Here is a 19,368-nt window from a genome sequence, read left to right as displayed (position 1 = left end):
ATCATGCAACATAACCCACAAATTCTTGCTATATGTTCTTAAGAGTCACAGGGGTCCTCTTCTATTGAAAACCACAGGCTGTCTCGGGGTCTTCCTAAGGTCAGCCCGAGTGATGGGGATAGGGGGAAACTGTGGACCACTTGGCCAGCCAGACCATGGGCAATGCCAAAAAGTTCAATTGACAAACATTTTACCTCATTCTGCACAATGGATTTTTTATGAGAGCACACTTCACATGCAGAATTGTATAACTTTTAGAGTTGCCAGCGTGGCCACTTTCTGGAGGTGAATGAAGGGATGTAGGCTAGAACAAACCCTTGATGCAGTGAGGCAAAGCCTAAAGCCTCTTCCTGAGCCACAGCATTGCAGATGGTGACACATTGCTGTAGCCTAACCAGGATGGGGCATACTGTGGGCTAGTCATGATAGACTACTAAACGCCTTCCTCTTCAATGAATGATCCATAATTAGCTGAGGAGCTATCACACCTAGATGGGGCTCAGAGAGAGTTGAGATAGGCTAGATGTAGGCCTGGATTTCAATCATTATTTTGAGTTAGTTAACTTTTTGACATCTCCTCTGTTAGTCTTTTGAGTTGCCACTTGCTAATTGCCAGGAAGTGGATAATGGAGCCTGTTTGAACAGATGGATTGGAAAATGGATCCATGCAAGCAAAGAAAAATGAGCGCATCTGGAAGGATGTTCTTTGCGGCAATATTGTCATGGTGCCCACCTTCCTTGCACAGACAGTTGGGACTGCACGCCACATGAGTCAACAGGTGAAGAAACAGTCAGTGCAATTTGGAATCCTTGGGACGTCCATACCCCTTTGGGACGTCCCTATGGTTAGGGTTAGAGTTTATGGACGTCCCAAGGATCCCCGATAGTACTTTCCCTGGCTCTGTTGCTGTGTTTTTTGCGGGTTTGCAGACTTGCCGGTGTCGATGTCAAGTTTTGGTGGCTAAATAACACTTACTAATAAATGTGGGGAAAAAAGTTTCCTTATAAAAATGTGTCTTTAGCCTATAAACTATGACTGACTTTCATAATTTGTATTCTAAACCATGGCGGATTGAGGCCTCAACCGATGAGAGATACTTTTACATTCCACGAGCGGTTATTTAAGTAAGAGTTTACAGCCCAAAAATAGTTTGAAGACTTGAAGGCAACATTTTACCCTCTATTCGTCTGGTTGAGAACTGTGTGTAGTTTGAGAGCCCTTGAGAGACTGGGAGAGCAGAGGCTGTGGGACAAATTGTTGTTTTAGAACTGGGCGGCGCTCTCACTCTATCCCACCAACTCGACTGACGTGCACGAACTTGTACGACCGACACCTGATCCGTTCGGTCGCTGCATAGACCAGGCAGGGAAGTATCAAAGTTACCCAATAAACATACAAACGCGACGCAATTAACCAAGGACTCGGTTGAAAAGTAAGAGTTTACAATTATATCACAGGGGAATAGCGCGGAATGCTGAGAATGATACGAGTTTGATGGGACAGGAGAATTTGGAGCTCCATGCCCAAATGGCCAATTCTCCGCAGAGCTGTTCAAATGTGGTTTTCACGTGATACGCACCGCGTTCTGGTTCAGAACTCATGCTTTCTGCATGAAAACACCTGAATAAGGTAGCCTATCCAAGATGATCCATCTCTTTTATACCAATCCTTGCATTTAGCAGAATTATGTGCTCTCAACATTGAGTGTAGGTTACCATTGACTGTCAACTGTAAAAAACGACTACAGGTTCCAATGGAGCACAGGAAGCAGAAGTTGAGTTCGGCCAAGGGCTTCGTCCCAGTGTTTGAGATGCGCGGAACTCGTCGGATACTTTTTCTACTAGTGCTGATGTTGGTAGGTTTGGATGGGGTCGGCGGACTCCCTACGTGTAGAAGGAAAACGGTAAGTGGACAGCTGCACATGGAAATTATAAAAGTAATATTTAGACTGTTTGCCTCTGCGAGCAACTCAACAAACCCAGTATTGTCATTCATTTATTGTGTTTTGTTATCGTTTTTTTTACAGACTGAAAAAACAAGTGTTTTAAGTAAGCTACACTGACAGTCACATTTTTCTGGTTTCATCCTAATGTATTTTTGTGTATGTTTATTTTTTGATCAGTGTTACAATAGCCTACAATAGGAAAATAAATGGGGAGAAAGAAGAAAAGAAAGGAAGGAGTGATTTAGGTGGTGAGGGGAGGGGAGCGCTGGAGGAGAAGCTTCAGCTCACATGTGGGTGACAGATATTTTAGCACAGAGAGATGGATAGATAGATGGAGAGGGGCTGTCAGGCGACGAGAGCAGATGAGGAGGGTTTTACATCTGTGTCGGGTTAAGTTGTGATTTCTGTTCCCTTTTGCACTTGTGCCACGTGTCTTTTTTTACATTTTCTTCCTAGAGGCCAGACATGCTCCCTTTTGCCAGGAAGCCTGAAAAATGCTTAACTTGACTTTAAGTTATTCCTTTTAACTCATAGTGGAAGAAATGTGGAGAAATAGAATGAACAACTCCAATTACTATTTTGTGTTTGGGTGGTAGTTGAAATCTTCCCCCATTTACTGATTCAAAAAAATGTCATAATTGAAGTGATTTTTGCATGTAAACCTTGGTGGGGTAAACTCAACTTGTTTTTTTATGCATGCCAGCAAAGCCACTACACAACACACACAACACTAAACAATACATTAATTGCACTATAACGGTGACAAACGGTGCCCGCAAACTGTTAGGGTCTACATAAAGCTATCCCAACAGCAGAAGCTTTCTTTTCAGCACCATGGAGTGAATCCTAACCACTGCTGCACCTGGCTATCAGCAGAGCCTTGTCTGGCAGCGAAACAGTTCATTCAGCCTCATTTACTGCATAAAACAAAAAACATATCTGATATTGCTGACTTGCTTAAACCAATGTGGTTTCTACTGACAATTGAGATGTACAAACTATGGCATAAGGGAATGACGGGCAGATAATAGGCAATCCGTAATTTCGATTAAGACATTAATGAGCGAGCTAAGACGGACGTAGTCAATATAACTATATGTTCAGCGACAGAATTCAGAACATGGCCTGTTCTTACAGTATTCTCTCTGTACACCAAGTCAGAACCATAGGATAAATAAAGGGGGCATATAAGCAGACAATGAAAGCTCTTATAATATTCAATGATTACATTTCTCTAAAACAGTCTACAGGCTACATGTGCACCACCAAGTCAGAACAGTAGGCTAAGTTATGAGGGGGAAAGGGAAATTATTAGGGTGAGGCACATGGGCTACTATGAGCTTACTACACAACATACACTTAGTATTACTTTCTTAGCTACAGTATACATATCTCCCTGGCATATTACATCATTTATGCAGCAGCATACAATACACTTTTGGACTCATGGTTGTGCTGTGCTCACTTGAACAGGAAGGTAGCTCTGCGGTCCTTGTGGGCAAATTTTGTCATCAAACTATGTCATCAAAGTCTGGCATTCTCTGGATTTATGATGGTTTTAAGACAACTGGGAACTCTTAAAAAAACAAAGTCGAATCATGACGTCATTGATCTTCAGATCAGAGCTCTAGAAAGAGCACCGAGTTCCAGACATGGAATTCCGAGTTGGATGACCATTCAAAACGTATTTTCATAGTCGGAGCAAGATTTCCCAGTTCCGAGTTTCCAGTTGTTTTGAATGGGGCAGAAGTCATGTCGGAAAGTATTCAGACCCCTTGACTTTTTCCACATTTTGTTACCCTACAGTCGTATTCTAAAAATGATTAAATTAATATTTTTCATGGCTGAGTGGCGCAGCAGTCTAAGGCACTGTATCGCAGTGCTAGCTGCGTCACTACAGATCCTGTTTCGATCCCAGGCTGTGATGCAGCTGGCCGTGACTGGGAGACCCATGAGGCGGCGCAAAATTGGCCTGGGTCAGGGGAGGGTTTGGCCGGCTGGGTTGTCCTTGTCCTATTGCACTCTAGTGACTCCTGTGGCAGGCCAGGCGCAATGCACACTTACACGGTCGCCAGTTTCCTCCAACACATTGGTGCGGCTGGCTTCCGGATTAAGTGAGCAAGGTGTCAAGAAGCACTACGGCTTGGCTGGGTTGTGTTTCAGATGACTCATGGCTCTCGACCTTTGCTTCTCCTGAGTCTGTACGGGAGTTGCAGCGATGAGAAAAGACTAGTTACTAGTTACTACCAATTGGATATCACAACATTAGGGAGAAAAAGGGGTAAATATATATATATATATTAACAAAAATGCAATAATTGTCACGTTCTCACCTTAGTTCTTTTGTTATGTCTTTGTTTTAGTATGGTCAGGGTGTGTGTTGGGTGGGTTGTCTATGTTTTTCTATGATTTGCTATTTCTATGTTTGGCCTGGTATGGTTCTCAATCAGAGGCAGCTGTCTATCGTTGTCCCTGATTGAGAACCATATTTAGGTAGCCTGTTTTCTATTGTGTTTCGTGGGTGATTATTTTCTGTTTTCTGTTGTGTGTCTGCACAAGCCAGTACTGTTTTTGGTCGTTCTCTTTGTTAGTTTTGCTTTCTCCGTGTTCATTTTAATAAATATGGACACATACCACGCTGCACCTTGGTCCTCACCTTCTTCCACCAACAACGGCCGTTACAATAATGTTTTTCCCCATCAATATACACATAATACCAAATAATGACAAAGAGAAAACAGGTTTTTAGAAATGTTTGCTCATTTAAAAAAAATAAAAACTGAAATACCGTATTTGCATAAGTATTGAGAGCGTTTTCTATGAGACACTAAATTGAGGTCATATGCATCATGTCAGAGCAAAAACCAAGCCATGAGGTCGAAGGAATTGTCCAAAGAGCTCAGAGACAGGATTATGTCGAGGCACAGATCTAGGGAAGGGTACTAAAACATTTCTGCAGCATTGAAGGTCCCCAAGAACACAGTGGCCTCCATCATTCTTAAATGGAAGAAGTTTGGAACCACCAAGACTCTTCCTGAAGCTTGCCTCCTGGCCAAACTGAGCAATCAGGGGAGAAGGGCCTTGGTCAGGGAGGTGACCAAGAACCCAATGGTCACTCTGATAGAGCTCCAGAGTTCCTGTGGAGATGGGAGAACCTTCCAGAAGGACAACCATCTCTGCAGCACTCCACCAATCAGGCCTTTATGGTAGAGTGGCCAGAAGGAAGCCACTCCTCATTAAAAGGCACATGACAGCCTGCTTGGAGTTTGCCAAAAGGCACCTAAAGACTTACAGATCATGAAAAACAAGACTCTCTGGTCTGATTTCAACCTTTTCTGGCCCATGGTGTTGAATGCTTATCGTTTTAAACTTGGAAGAGAGACCTTTAAACCCAGACTTGGACCACACACCTTCTCCACTGAATAGCAGGCTAGTGCTTGCTTTGCAACACTTGCGGTTAGCCACTGATTCCTTCCAAACCACTGATTTGAATTTGCGATTTTGATCTTGGTGTGTAATGTTCATGTCAAATTGTCAATGAGCACCGATACGTTTTATCTATAATGTCTCTTCATATGACAAGGATTGAAAAGGATTTGCCAGTAGAGGATGACCGCTTCTCTAGCTTGCTAGCTAAGATTTTGAAAGTGTGATGTTGACATGATCAGTCCAATCAAAGCTACGGTAGATATAAAGTGATTTGATGTCATTTTATCTGTGGCCAATGACCTTGAGCCTTCTTGGATGGGCACTTCTGATGTAACTCTATGGCAGGACCCAAGGGGCTTGAATTTTCGAGCTCGCCCTGAATGGCGGGTTGCCACTGGTCCTGTCTTGTTTCACAGGCTACTGATCATTTGTTCTTTGTCTCAGGCGCTGTACCATTCTCTCTACTGCAACATACTGACTATGCAAAGCTTCTCTCTCACTCTCTCTCCTACACACACACTGTTTTCACCTCTCCATGGTCATGTCATGATCCTCTTGTCACCTCTAATGATCTCTCTCTCTCTCCCCGCTCCATCTCTCTCAGGAAGCTGGTGAGCGGTCTGTGGAGTCCCTGAGCTCTGTGAAGCATCATCCCGTGACGGGAGCGGCATTGAGCCGCTCCAAACGCTACGCCATCAACCCACTGGGACACAAGTGGAAGCATTTCAACCTCACCTACAAGTGAGACCCTGAATACCAAGTCAGACCCCTGTCCCTACCCCCTAGTCACTTTTAAAGATCTGAGAGGATTAGATATGCAGTGCCTTCAGAAAGTATTCAATCCCAATGTTCCTTCAAAAGGGACACTGAGCAAATTTCAGGTCTGCTGACCGCAAACTTGAAGGTGGTAAAAAATTCTATGCAACTTCCAGCATGCGTTTACTGTGAACAATAAGGCTGTCAAGCCTGTCTCGAAATACGACACTGCCCCTTTTATACAAAACAATCTTTACCAGACTCGCTTTTCAAAGATGTCTAGAAATGTTCACGTTTTGTGCTCCTGTAGAAAGCAATCACTCCCCTATTGCTGACTACAAATGATCTATAACTGGACTACTAACTCACTAATGAGCAAAGGATATGAAAACATGTGCAAACGTGGCTCCATGCAGCTCTCTCTTTGATCTAAAAAAAAAGCTCATCTACTCATGACCACTCATGTTTTAAACACAGTTCAGTTCAAAGTGAATGGCACAAATCCATATACGGCAATGGTCTATTTGCATGTAAGCCTACCACAGCTCTGATTAGTACAGGCTGAATTGTACTCTGATGCGTTCTGCCTACAATGAAATCTCTTCAAATCAAATGTTATTGGTCACATACACATTGTTAGCAGGTTATTGCGAGTGTAGTGAAATACTTGTGCTTTTAGTTCCGACAGTGCAGCAATATCTAACATGTAATCTAATTATTCCACAACAACTACCCAATACACACAAATCTAAGTAAAGGAATGGAATAAGAATATATACATATAAATATATGGATGAGCAATGACAGAGAGGCATAGGCAAGATGCAATATATGGTATAAAATACAGTATATATATATGAGATGAGTAATGCAAGATACAGTTGAAGTCGGAAGTTTACATACACCTTAGCCAAATACATTTAAAATCAGTTTTTCACAATTCCTGACATTTAATCCCAGTAAAAATTCCTTGTCTTAGGTCAGTCAGTTGCCACCTCCGTGCTTTACGGTTGGAATGGTGTTCTTCGGCTTGCAAGCCTCCCCTCTAGGAGACAGAACGTGTCTCCTTCCTGAGCGGTATGACGGCTTCGTGGTCCCATGGTGTTTATACTTGTGTACTATTGTTTGTACAGATGAACGTGGTACCTTCAGGCATTTGGAAAATGCTCCCAAGGATGAGCCACACTTGTGGAGGTCTACAACTTTTTTTCTGAGGTCTTGGTTGATTTCTTTTGATTTTCCCTTGATTTTAAGCAAAGAGGCACTGCGTTTGAAGATAGGCCTTGAAATACATCCTTAGGTACACCTCTAATTGGCTCAAATGATGCCAATTAGCCTATCAGAAGCTTCTAAAGCCATTACATAATTTTATAGGATTTCTCAAGCTGTTTAAAGGCACAGTCAACTTAGTGTATGTAAACTTCTGACCCACTGGAATTGTGATACAGTGCATTATAAGTAAAATCATCTGTCTGTAAACAATTGTTGTAAAAATTACTTGTGTCATGCACAAAGTAGATGTCCTAACCGACATGCCAAAACTATCATTTGTTAACAAGAAATTTGCGGAGTGTTTGAAAAACGAGTTTTAATGACTAAGTGTATGTAAACTTCTGACATCAACTGTATGTAAACATTATTAAAGCAGACTGCACCACCCTCTGGAGAGCCTTGCAGTTGTGGGTGGTGCAGTTGCCGAACCAGACGATGATGCAACCCGACAGGATGCTCTCAATTGTGCATCTGTAAAAGTTTGTGGGGGTTTTAGGTGACAAGCCAAATTTCTTCAGCCTCCTGAGGTTGAAGAGGCTCTGTTGCGCCTTCTTCATCACACGGTCTGTGTGGGTGGACCATTTCAGTTTGTCCGTGATGTGTACGTTGAGGAACTTAAAACATTCCACCTTCTCCACTGCTGTCCCGTTGATGTGGATAGGGGAATGCTCCCTCTGCTGTTTCCTGAAGTCCACGATCATCTCCTTTGTTTTGTTGACGTTGAGTGAGAGGTTGTTTTGCTGACACTAGTACCCTCACCTCCTCCCTGTAGCTGTCTCATCATTGTTGGTGATCAAGCCTACTACTGTTGTGTCGTCAACAAACTTAATGATTGAGTTGGAGGCGTGCATGGCCACGCAGTTATGAGTGAACAGGGAGTACAGGAGGGGACTGAGCACACACCCTTGTGGGGCCCCAGTGTTGAGGATCAGCGAATTGGATAAGTTGTTTCCTACCTTTATAACCTGTAGGTGGCCCGTCAATTAGTCTAGAACTCAATAGCACAGGGCGGGTTTGAGACCCAGGGCCTCTAGCTTAATGATGAGCTTGGAGGGTACTAAGGTGTTGAATGCTGAGCTATAGTCAATGAACATAGGTATTCCTCTTGTCCAGATGGGATAGAGCAGTGTGCAGTGTTATGGCGATTGCATTTTCTGTGGACCTATTGGGGCGGTAAGCAAATTGAAGTGTGTCTAGAGTGACAGGTAAGGTGGAGGTGATTTGATCCTTGAGTAGCCGCTCAAAGCACTTCATAATGACTGAAGTGAGTTCTACGGGGCTATAGTCATTTAGTTTGTTTACCTTTGCCTTCTTGGGTACAGGAACAATGGTGGCCATCTTGAAGCATGTGGGGACAGCAGACTGGGATAGGGAAAGATTGAATATGTCCGTAAACACACCAGCCAGCTGGTCTGCGCATGCTCTGAGGATGCTGCTAGGGATGCCGTCTTGCGAGGGTTCACACGTTTAAATGTCTTACTCACATCAGCCACGGAGAAGGAGAGCCCACAGTCCTTGGTAGTGGGCCATGTTGGTGGCACTGTATTATCCTCAAAGCGGGCAAAGAAGGTATTTAGTTTGTCTTGAAGCAAGATGTCGGTGTCTGTGACATGGCTGGTTTTCTTTTTGTAGTCCGTGATTGTCTGTAGACCCTGCCACATACGTCTCGTGTCTGAGCCTTTGAATTGCGACTCCACTTTGTCTCTATACTGACATTTCGCTTGTTTGTTTACCTTGCGGAGTGAATAACTACACTGTTTATATTCGGCTATAATCCCAGTCACCGTTCCATAGTTAAATGCGGTGGTTCGTGCTTTCAGTTTTGCGTGAATGCCGCCATCTATCCACGATTTCTGGTTAGGGTAGGGTTTAATAGTCACGGTGAGTACAACATCTCCTATGCACTTCCTTATAAACTCACACGCCGAATCACAGCCCAGGATTTTTTCAAATGTTGTCGTGTTATAGCCTGAATTTAAAATTACATTGAGGTTTTGTGTCACTGGCCTACTGACAATAATGTCAACGTGTAATTATGTTTTTAGAATTGTTTTACACATTAATTACAAATGAAAAACTGTAATGTCTTGAGATGTCTTGAGTCAATTCAACCCCTTTCTTATTGCAAATAGGTGCTTAACGAGTCCCACAATAATCGCTGCCAAAGGTGACAAAAAACATATCTAATTGGTAGTTACATTCTTGTCCCACCGCTGCAACTCCCGTACGGATTTGGGACTTGAGAGCCATGAGTCCTCCGAAACACTACCCTGCCAAGCCACACTGCTTCTTAACCCGGAAGCCAGCCGCACCAATGTGTCAGAGCAAACACTTTACCACTGGCTACCATGTCAGCGTGCATGCGCCCAACACGCCACAGGAATCAGAAGAGTGCGATGGGACAAGGACATCTCAGCTGACCAAATCCTTCAATAAGACCGCTGCGCCACTCGGGAGGCACAGCCAAAGGTGATTCTGACTCAGGGGTGTGAATACTTGTGTAAAATAGATTTTCATTTCATTTTCACAAAATGTGACCTTTGTTTTTTTTTAAAAACATGTTCTCACTTTGTCATTATAGGGTGTTATGTGAAGATGGGTGAGGACAAAAATCTATTGAATCCACTTGGAATTCAGGCTGTAACACAACAAAATGTTGAATAAGTCACTGGGTATGAATACTTTCTGGAAGCACTGTAGATAAAGAAATATGGCAGCAATTCCCCCGAGTTTTAGTGGGTAAGATGGAGGTTCCACCATATTGCTGACACCTATCCAATCCTCTCAGATGTAGTGTCGAGGAGGAAGGGATTAGGGATTCAGGGAGTGAGAGAGAAAGAGACAAATGGGGAAAGAGAGAGATGGGGAGGAGATGGAAGAGACTGGGAGGTCGGCTTCGGAGTAATATTTTGAGAATTATGGCTTGGGGCCACTGGCCAGATATATAAATATTCATTGTGAAAGCAAAATTGATTACGATTATGAATATAATTACTGTTCCCTTAAGGAGGAACATACTATGGAGAGTCAACGACCATTCATATTCCCCTGAAAACTGAAATAAATCCCAACTGGCCAATAGATGCCGAGCCTGCCCTCAGAAGCCCTCCTGGCTATAATACCCAAAGGCAGCCCATTGCCTCCATTTCCTCAATTCAGTACCCCTCTTCAGCAAGCTCAAATCCCCTGACAGCACGAGGTAAAAGTATAGGGAACAGTAGTTATTTTCATACATTCTCTTTCAGTCGGTCACTTGCTATAACATACAGTGGGAAAATACAATCAAGCCCCAAGCCGGCACACGGTTCCAAGAACAATACTTACCTTGAGAGCCTGAAATGTCAGAACTTGTACAAGGAACCCCAAGTCCAAAACAACAGAACACCTGTCATGACATGGTAAAGCATAGCATCGACCACGGCAGCTCAAGGCTCAAACCCACAGGAGACTGTGGTAACCTTGATAATGCGCACGTTGCACCCTGCCAGCACCCACTTCTGGTCCCAGCCATAAGAACACTATGAGCCACACCGGGAGCAGTTACATCCACGCAATAAAACCTCACAAAGGTATGTTGGGAACCCCATCTCACTGCAGCACAGATATCACCAATTGTCATAGCCCTGAACAATACCCAAGCAGCTGCCACACTCCTAGTGGAGTGAGCATGCACATCGCTAGGCAACCTTTGTCCTTGTCGAAAGTCAGGGACCTCTGCCATATCGTGGATTCGGAGCTATCCATCTAATAGAACTCAAAAGGTTTTCTTTGATGGGAGCTTCTCTAATGTCAAGCATGTAAAGTGTGGTGTACCGCATGGCAGCTCTCTAGGCCCTTTACTCTTTTCTATTCTTACCAATGACCTGCCACTGGCATTAAACAATGCTGAATATTCAACAATATACGCATCAGTAACCACAGCTAATGAAGTCACTGAAACCCTTACAAAGAGTTGCAGTATGTTTTGGAATGGGCGGCCAATAATAAACTGGTGCTGAACATCTCTAAAACTAAGAGCATTGTATTTGGTACAAATCATTCCCTATGTTCTAGACCTCAGCTGAATCTGGTAATGAATGGTGTGGCTGTTGAACAAGTTGAGGAGACTAAATTACTTGGCATTACAAGAGATTGTAAACGGTCATGGTCAAAACATATAGATTCAATGTTTGTAAAGATGGGGAGAGGTCTGTCCGTAATAGAAAAGCAAGTCCTGCAGGCTCTAGTTTTGTCTTATCTTGATTATTGTCCAGTCGTGTGGTCCAGTGCTGCAAGGAAAGACCTAGTCAAGCTGCAGCTGGCCCAGAACAGAGCAGCACGTCTTGCTCTTCATTGTAATCAGAGGGCTAATTATAATTATTATGCATGCCAGTCTCTCTTGGTTAAGAGTTGAGTAGAGACTGACTGCATCTTTTCTTATTTTTATAATAAACATTAATGTTTGCATAGTCAATTTACACACACAATTATCCCACCAGACATGCCACCAGGGGTCTTTTCACAGTCCCCAAATCCAGAACAATATCCAGAACATATTGCTCAAGTGAACAGCAAACCTGGTTTCAAAAAACAGATAAAGCGACACCTCACGACACAACGCCTCTCACCTGTTTGACCTAGATAGTTTGTGTGTGGGCTACGGGTGTTGCGGGGGGCTGTTGAGGTGACTGTATTACCGCCACACCGGCGGTCACGAGTCATGAAGGCAGTCACATTTCACAGTTACATTTCGATAATTAGGCTTCTCCAAGCTCTGATAATGCTGTTGGTCATTAGTAGCCTACCAAACTTGCTAACTGCCTGATACTCAGCAATCTGTTGTCCCTCTTATCACAGCATCCTTCATTCGCTATTTAAGTGCGTAGATGACATGTATTTTTCCCGCTGCCCCTGTTTCGAGACAGGTGCATGATAATGTTCCATTCTAAATCAAAATGAATATTATTTAGTATATGTAAATACAAGAATAAATCAAGAATAGTCTGATGGGTGACAATATTAGCCTATCACTTGTGAATAATATATTATCACTTGTGAATGATGCCCAGCATAAGGTTTGTATCACAGCTAAAGCGTCCAAATAACTTCTCAAATTTAAGCACATTAATCGGCTTTACAAAGGTCGTAGAGCCTAACTGGCATACATAAAGCAGTGTGCTTCAAGTTTGGGGAAGATCATTTTTACCATAAAAATGCACCTGCAGTCACTTTGCGGTCACTTTTGAGAGTGGTGTTTTCCCGCTAATGGAACATTCCTGCTTATAGCCTTTCTGCGCTTATAATGTGCAGGAATAGCCTAGTAGTTTAGCCGTGTGCACATTGCTGCACATATCATTTGAATAAATAGCCTAATAGTTTATAAACATTTAAAACTAAACGTCTAAACTAAACCTCTGTTGTGTCAGCCTCATTGCATAAAAAAGTTTGTTTGATGCTAGTGGTTGTATTAATTTGGGATCTATCGTATCACACAACTGTCCCAGACTATGCTTGGAATATTTATTTCTCACACAGAATAGGATAGGTAAACTTTTGTACTACGGGGGATAGTAGATTGACGTAGGCTAGTGCTTTTGCTGTTTGTTAGGCCTACTCATTTTGTTGACGAAAAGTAAATGTGGACAGTTCTTCCAATATCTTCAATATGCACCTCGCAGTTGCGTTCCCGATGTGTCCGTCTCCACTTGTAGCCTGTGAGAAAGACCCAATCACGTGATGGAGTGCCCTGCGAGTGAGATGAGAGGTGCTTCAGAGCAGGCAGACATGTATTTTTTTAGGGAGCATTATGGCCACACAAAAGGGATGCCGCTGGGAAATGTGAGGGCTTCTCTAATTGTGAAATGGAAATTGACAGAGTGTGTACTGCCTGCGCAAAAAACAAAGCAGACCTCATGCCTTTCAAGGGACTTTTTTCAAATCATCATTATTTGTATTTATTTTTTATTTCACCTTTATTTAACCAGGTAGGCTAGTTGAGAACAAGTTCTCATTTGCAACTGCGACCTAGCCAAGATAAAGCAAAGCAGTGCGACACATACAACAACAAAGAGTTACACATGGAATAAACAAACATACAATCAATAATACAGTAGAAAAGTCTATATACAGCATGTGCAAATAAGGTAGGATAAGGAGCTGCTCTGACAGCTGATGCTTAAACCTAGTGAGGGAGGTAAGAGTCTCCAGCTTTAGTGATTTTTGCAGTTCGTTCCAGTCATTGGCAGCAGAGAACTGGAAGGAAAGGCGGCCAAAGGAAGAATTGGCTTTGTGGGTGACCAGTGAGATATACCTGCTGGAGCGCGTGCTACGGGTGGGTGCTGCTATGGTGACCAGTGAGCTGAGATAAGGCGGGGCTTTACCTAGCAGAGACTTGTAGATGACCTGGAGCCAGTGGGTTTGTGAGGGCCAGCCAACGAGAGCGTACAGGTCGCAGTGGTGGGTAGTATATGGGGCTTTGGTGACAAAACAGATGGCACTGTGATAGACTGTATCCAATTTGTTGAGTAGAGTGATGGGGGCTATTTTGTAAATGACATCACCGAAGTCGAGGATCGGTAGGATGGTCAGTTTTACAAGGGCAGCATGTTTGGCAGCATGTTTGGCAGCATGAGTGAAGGATGCTTTGTTGCGAAATAGGCAGCCGATTGTAGACTTAATTTTGGATTGGAGATGTTTAATGTGACCCTGGATGGAGAATTTACAGTCTAACCAGACATTTAGGTATTTGTAGTTGTCCACATATTCTAAGTCAGAACCGTCCAGAGTAGTGATGCTGGACGGGCTGGCAGATGCGGGCAGTGATCGGTTGAAGAGCATGCATTTAGTTTTACTTGCATTTAAGAGCAGTTGGAGGCCACGGAAGGAGAGTTGTATGGCATTGAAGCTCGTTTGGATGTTAGTTAGCACAGTGTCCAAGACGGGCCAGAGGTATACAGAATGGTGTCGTCTGCGTAGAGGTGGATCAAAGAATCACCAGCAGCAAAAGCGTCATCATTGATGTATACAGAGAAGAGAGTCGGCCCGAGAATTTAACCCTGTGGCACCCCCATAGAGACTGCCAGAGGTCTGGACAACAGGCCCTCCGATTTGACACACTGAACTCTGTCAGAGAAGTAGTTGGTGAACCAGGCGAGGCAATCATTTTAGAAACCAAGGCTGTTGAGTCTGCCGTTAAGAATCTGGTGATTGACAGAGTCGAAAGCCTTAGCCAGGTCGATGAATATGGCTGCACAGTAATGTCTCTTATCGATGGCGGTTATGATATTGTTTAGGACCTTGAGCGTGGCTAAGGTGCACCCATGACCAGCTCTGAAACCAGATTGCATAGCGGAGAAGGTACGGTGGGATTCGAAATGGTCGGTAATCTGTTTGTTAACTTGGCTTTCGAAGACCTTAGAAAAGCAGGGTAGAATAGATATTGGTCTGTAGCAGTTTGGGTCAAGAGTGTCTCCCACTTTGAAGAGGGGGATGACTGCGGCAGCTTTCCAATCTATGGGAATCTCAGACGATATGAAAGAGGTTGAACAGGCTAGTAATAGGGGTTGCAACAATTTCAGCAGATAATTTTAGAAAGAGAGGGTCCAGATTGTCTAGCCCAGCTGATTTGTAGGGGTCCAGATTTTGCGGCTCTTTCAGAACATCAGCTATCTGGATTTGGGTGAAGGAGAAGTGGGGAGGCTTGGGTGAGTTGCTGTGGGGGGGTGGAGGGCTGTTGATCGGGGTAGGGGTAGCCAGGTGGAAAGCATGGCCAGCCGTAGAAAAATGCTTTTTGAAATTCTCAATTGTAGTGGATTTATCGGTGGTGACAGTGTTTCCTAGCCTCATTGCATTGGGCAGCTGGGAGGGGGTGCTCTTATTCTCCATGGACTTTACAGTGTCCCAGAACTTTTTAAAGTTTGTGCTACAGGATGCAAATTTCTGCTTGAAAAAGCTAGCCTTAGCTTTCCTAACTGCCTGTGTATATTTGTTCCTAACTTCCCTGAAAAGTTGCATATCACGGGGGCTATTCGATGCTAATGCAGAACGCCACAGGATGTTTTTGTGTTGGTCAATGGCAGTCGGGTCTGGAGTGAACCAATTGCTATATCTGTTCCTGGTTCATTTTTTTGGAATGGGGCATGCTTATTTAAGATGGTGAGGAAGGCACTTTTAAAGAATAACTAGGCATCCTTTACTGACGGGATGAGGTCAATATCCTTCCAGGATACCCGGGACAGGTCGATTAGATAGGCCTGCTTGCTGAAGTGTTTTAGGGAGCGTTTGACGGTGATGAGGGGTGGTCGTTTGACCGCAGACCCATAACGGATGCAGGCAATGAGGCAGTGATAGCTGAGATCTTGGTTGAATACAGCAGAGGTGTATTTGGAGGGCAAGTTGGTCAGGATGATATGTATGAGGGTGGCCGTGTTTACGGATTTGGGGTTGTACCTGGTGGGTTCATTGATAATGTGTGAGATTGAAGCCATCAAGCTTAGATTGTAGGATGGCCGGGGTGTTAAGCATGTCACAGTTTAGGTCACCTAGCAGCACAAGCTCAGAAGACAGATGGGAGCAATCAATTCACATTTGGTGTCCAGGGCACAGCTGGGGGCAGAGGATGGTCTATAGCAAGCGGCAACGGTGAGAGACTTGTTTCTGGTAAGGTGGATTTTTAAAGGTAGAAGCTCGAATTATTTAGGTACCGACCTGGATAGTAAGACAGAACTCTGCAGGCTATCTCTGCAGTAGATAGCAACACCGCCCCATTTGGCAGTTCTATCTTGTCGGAAAATGTTATAGTTAGGGATGGAAATTTCAGGGTTTTTGGTGGAGTTGCATCATGCAGTCTTACAATGTATTAAATCTTCAAAACATATAGCCTAACATTTGTAGAACAACTAAAGTTATATTAATAACTCTAAATTAAGCACATATGAGTACCAATTTCTTTGTTAACCCCTCAACACAGAATAGCATGTGTGCACTCCCTCAAATCGTTTGGAGAAAATATCCTTTGTATTTTATTCAGCTTTGATATAGTATTCTTAATATAAAATAATGCAAAGGAATTCTAAGAAAATCTTGTCTGCTAAATTAACTAGTGTAGCCCACAGCGATATGGCATACTCAGATCAGGACCTAACATAAGGACATCTCAGAGTATGCTATTTGGTTCTTCTGAAATTGACTACATTTTCTTCATATCATGTTACTTTAGACTTGTCTAAAATAAATAATGGATTTATTGTAAAGGTGTAGGCTATATTACATGGCTTTATTAGACTTTTTAAAATGTAGATGCTCCATAGGTCTGCATCACTGGCTTGTAGGCTATGTGTGGAAGCCAGGAGATGCTAAATGTGTTTATGTTAATTGACGTACCAACAGTTATTTGCTTGACGATAACCGGCTGACAAAATTTAGTGACCGCCACAGCCCTACGTATGCCTTTGTCTTTACATTTAAAAAAAATAGTTTTGTTCTCTAGCTGTTGTCTATTAATGTTCTTTATTATGTCATGTTTCATGTTTTGTGTGGACCCCAAGAAGAATAGCTGTCGCATTAGTATGTAGCATCAATTTGGAGTCGCCTGGCACGGACTCCATATGGGAAGGGTATAATGATATAAACCTTTAATGTGGAAAAAGAAAGGCCCTACTCAAAAAGCTCCTGCAAGGACATCAAAATGTTCACCAAAGACCTCTGAAAAGGAGAAACTCCTTTAACCTGACACCAAATTGTGAATGAGAGACTGACGAACAACCCTCTTGTAAAGGGCGCATGCGACGACTGTATAGTCGTAATCACGTTTGTGGGTAAACTCATAGCCGTCAAATTCAGCCTTTCAGGGGCCAAACCCACAGATCCCATATCTGTGGTCCTGTGCGCCTGGGACAATAGACCCAATGACACAAAACCCACCACAGGTCCCCGCAGAGTGCACAGATCCCTCATTGAGAAGAACAGACGACAAAACGCAGTTTTGTTGCTTTTTTAAGCAGAACAACAGTTTTATTCTGTGCTAACATAATTGCAAAAGGGTTTTCTAATTATCAATTAGCCTTTTAAAATTATAAACTTGGAGTAGCTAACACAACGTGCCATTGGAACACAGGAGTGATGGTTGCTGATAATGGGCCTCTGTACGCCTATGTAGATATTCCATTAGAAATCAGCCGTTTCCAGCTACAATAGTCATTTACAACATTAACATGGTCTACACTGTATTTCTGATCCATTTGATGTTATTTTAAGAGACAATAACATTTGCCTTTCTTTCAAAAACAAGGACATTTCTAAGTGACCCCAAACTTTTGAATGGTAGTGTATGCTGTTGAACCTTACCAACACATGGCCCTCCAACATCGGAAGGGAACGCCTCAGCGCCAGCTAAACAGTCCGTAACTCTAGGTAATTTATATGCAGCTCCCTTTACGCTGTTGACCAAATCCATCTGTCCGAGTACAGATTAACACCATGATGCTTTTACACTTTGTCCAGCTGACCCGCCGAGAACCGACACTGTTTATTATTCGGAAGCTAAGTAACTTGGCAGCTTTCCATCCATCTGCGGTGTGCAAACGAGCCCCGCCTCCTTCATACCCTCTACATTCATGAACTCATCCATAACCTGGCAGCACCAGCCTGGCTGAATGAGGGGAATCCCAGGTCGTCTTTAGCTCATCTGCAAAATGTTTAAACTGGGCTAAGCGACGCTTCACTTCTGCAGGGACAGAAGGTAAATACCTTCCCCCAAACCTGGAATATGTCCACTGAGGGGGAGAAGATGGCCAATCCACAACCAGGTGATCTGCCGCCTTACAACACAGCTCCATCAAAGGCGCATTAACCACCAACAGTCCACTCTTCCCGCCAAAACCATAGCCGGGGCTTTAGGTTGCCCCAGACTGATGTCATCCGACTAGTTAGCCTTTTTAAACTTACTCTTACCACTGGCCATCTTACTCAAGCAAGGAAGCACTGGCTAAACAAGCAGAGCAGAAATTAATGGGGTATTAGAAAACACAAATCCTACCCAAGCAAGGAAGCATTAGCTACACAAGTAGAGCAGAATGTAGTTTGCTTTAAGCAAACACAAAAACCGATACCAATACCCAAAACTCTCAACATCTAGGGGGATGAGTACTCCCCACTAACAGACACCGAAGTCAGAGGCAAATCTCGTAGTCTTTGTGTGCTTGAAAAGTTTGCTTGATAAGGCAAGCTGAAGGGAAAAGAATTGAGGAAATGGATGTGAGCCCCAGTATTATAACCAGGAAGGCAAGGCTTTCAAGGGCGGACTCTCACATGAATTGACACTGGAGAGACGAAGCAGGTACAGAGAGTCAAGCATTTACTAAGGAACGGACACGGAACGAGACAGGAACAGCATCAGCACAAGGGTAACAAAGACAAAAACAATTAATGCATCAGCAGGTACTAGGGCAGGGGAACTGACAAATATAGGGGAGGTAATAAACATGTGATGAGTGAGTCCAGGTGAGTCCAATATCGCTGATGCACGTGACGAGGGAAGGCAGGTGTGCGTAATTGATGATGGCAGGAGTGCGTGATGCAGGTCAGCCTGGCGCCCTGAAGTGCCAAGGGGGGAAGAGCGGGAGCAGGCGTGACAGTACCCCCCCTCTAGGGGCGCCATCCTGCGTCTAACCTGGGCGAAACGGCCGAGACATAGGCGCTGGGCAAGCCGGTTGGGGCGTGGAAAGCCCGACAAACCGGCAGGAGCGTGGGAGCGTGGAGAGCCGGCTGAGACATGGGGGCCTGACGATCCGGCTGAGGCAAGGATGCCTGTCGATCCCTCTGCAATGAGGGAGCCCGATGATCCGGTGGAGCGTGACATGGAATGGAAACCTGCCGAGCCAACCGAGGCAAGGAAACCTCTCGAGCCAGCCAGGGCGTGGAAGCCCAACGGCCTGGCTTAGGCACCCCCAGTTCCATCGGTGGCCGAATCCACCCCGATGTCACCAAC

The 19,368-nt window shown here is 43.9% G+C and overlaps 1 protein-coding gene across 2 annotated transcripts in view; it reads left to right on the top strand.

Moving 5' to 3' along the window:
- Positions 1 to 1,305: 1,305 nt before the first annotated feature.
- Positions 1,306 to 19,368, top strand: part of LOC112265039 (matrix metalloproteinase-23) — a 28,171-nt gene continuing 10,108 nt past the window's right edge. The window contains exons 1-3 of one of the 2 annotated variants that reach the window (XM_024442036.1): positions 1,306 to 1,630; positions 1,749 to 1,904; positions 5,980 to 6,116. In XM_024442036.1, coding sequence (XP_024297804.1) covers positions 1,755 to 1,904; positions 5,980 to 6,116 — 287 coding nt within the window. In that variant the 5' untranslated portion in view covers positions 1,306 to 1,630; positions 1,749 to 1,754. Of the gene's footprint in view, positions 1,905 to 5,979; positions 6,117 to 19,368 lie in introns of both variants that reach the window. The other variant, XM_024442035.1, reaches the window with a different exon arrangement.

Source organism: Oncorhynchus tshawytscha, linkage group LG13 (genome assembly GCF_018296145.1).
Source record: "Oncorhynchus tshawytscha isolate Ot180627B linkage group LG13, Otsh_v2.0, whole genome shotgun sequence".
Classification (NCBI taxonomy): Eukaryota; Metazoa; Chordata; class Actinopteri; order Salmoniformes; family Salmonidae; genus Oncorhynchus; species Oncorhynchus tshawytscha.
This window is presented reverse-complemented; position numbering and strand designations above follow the sequence as displayed.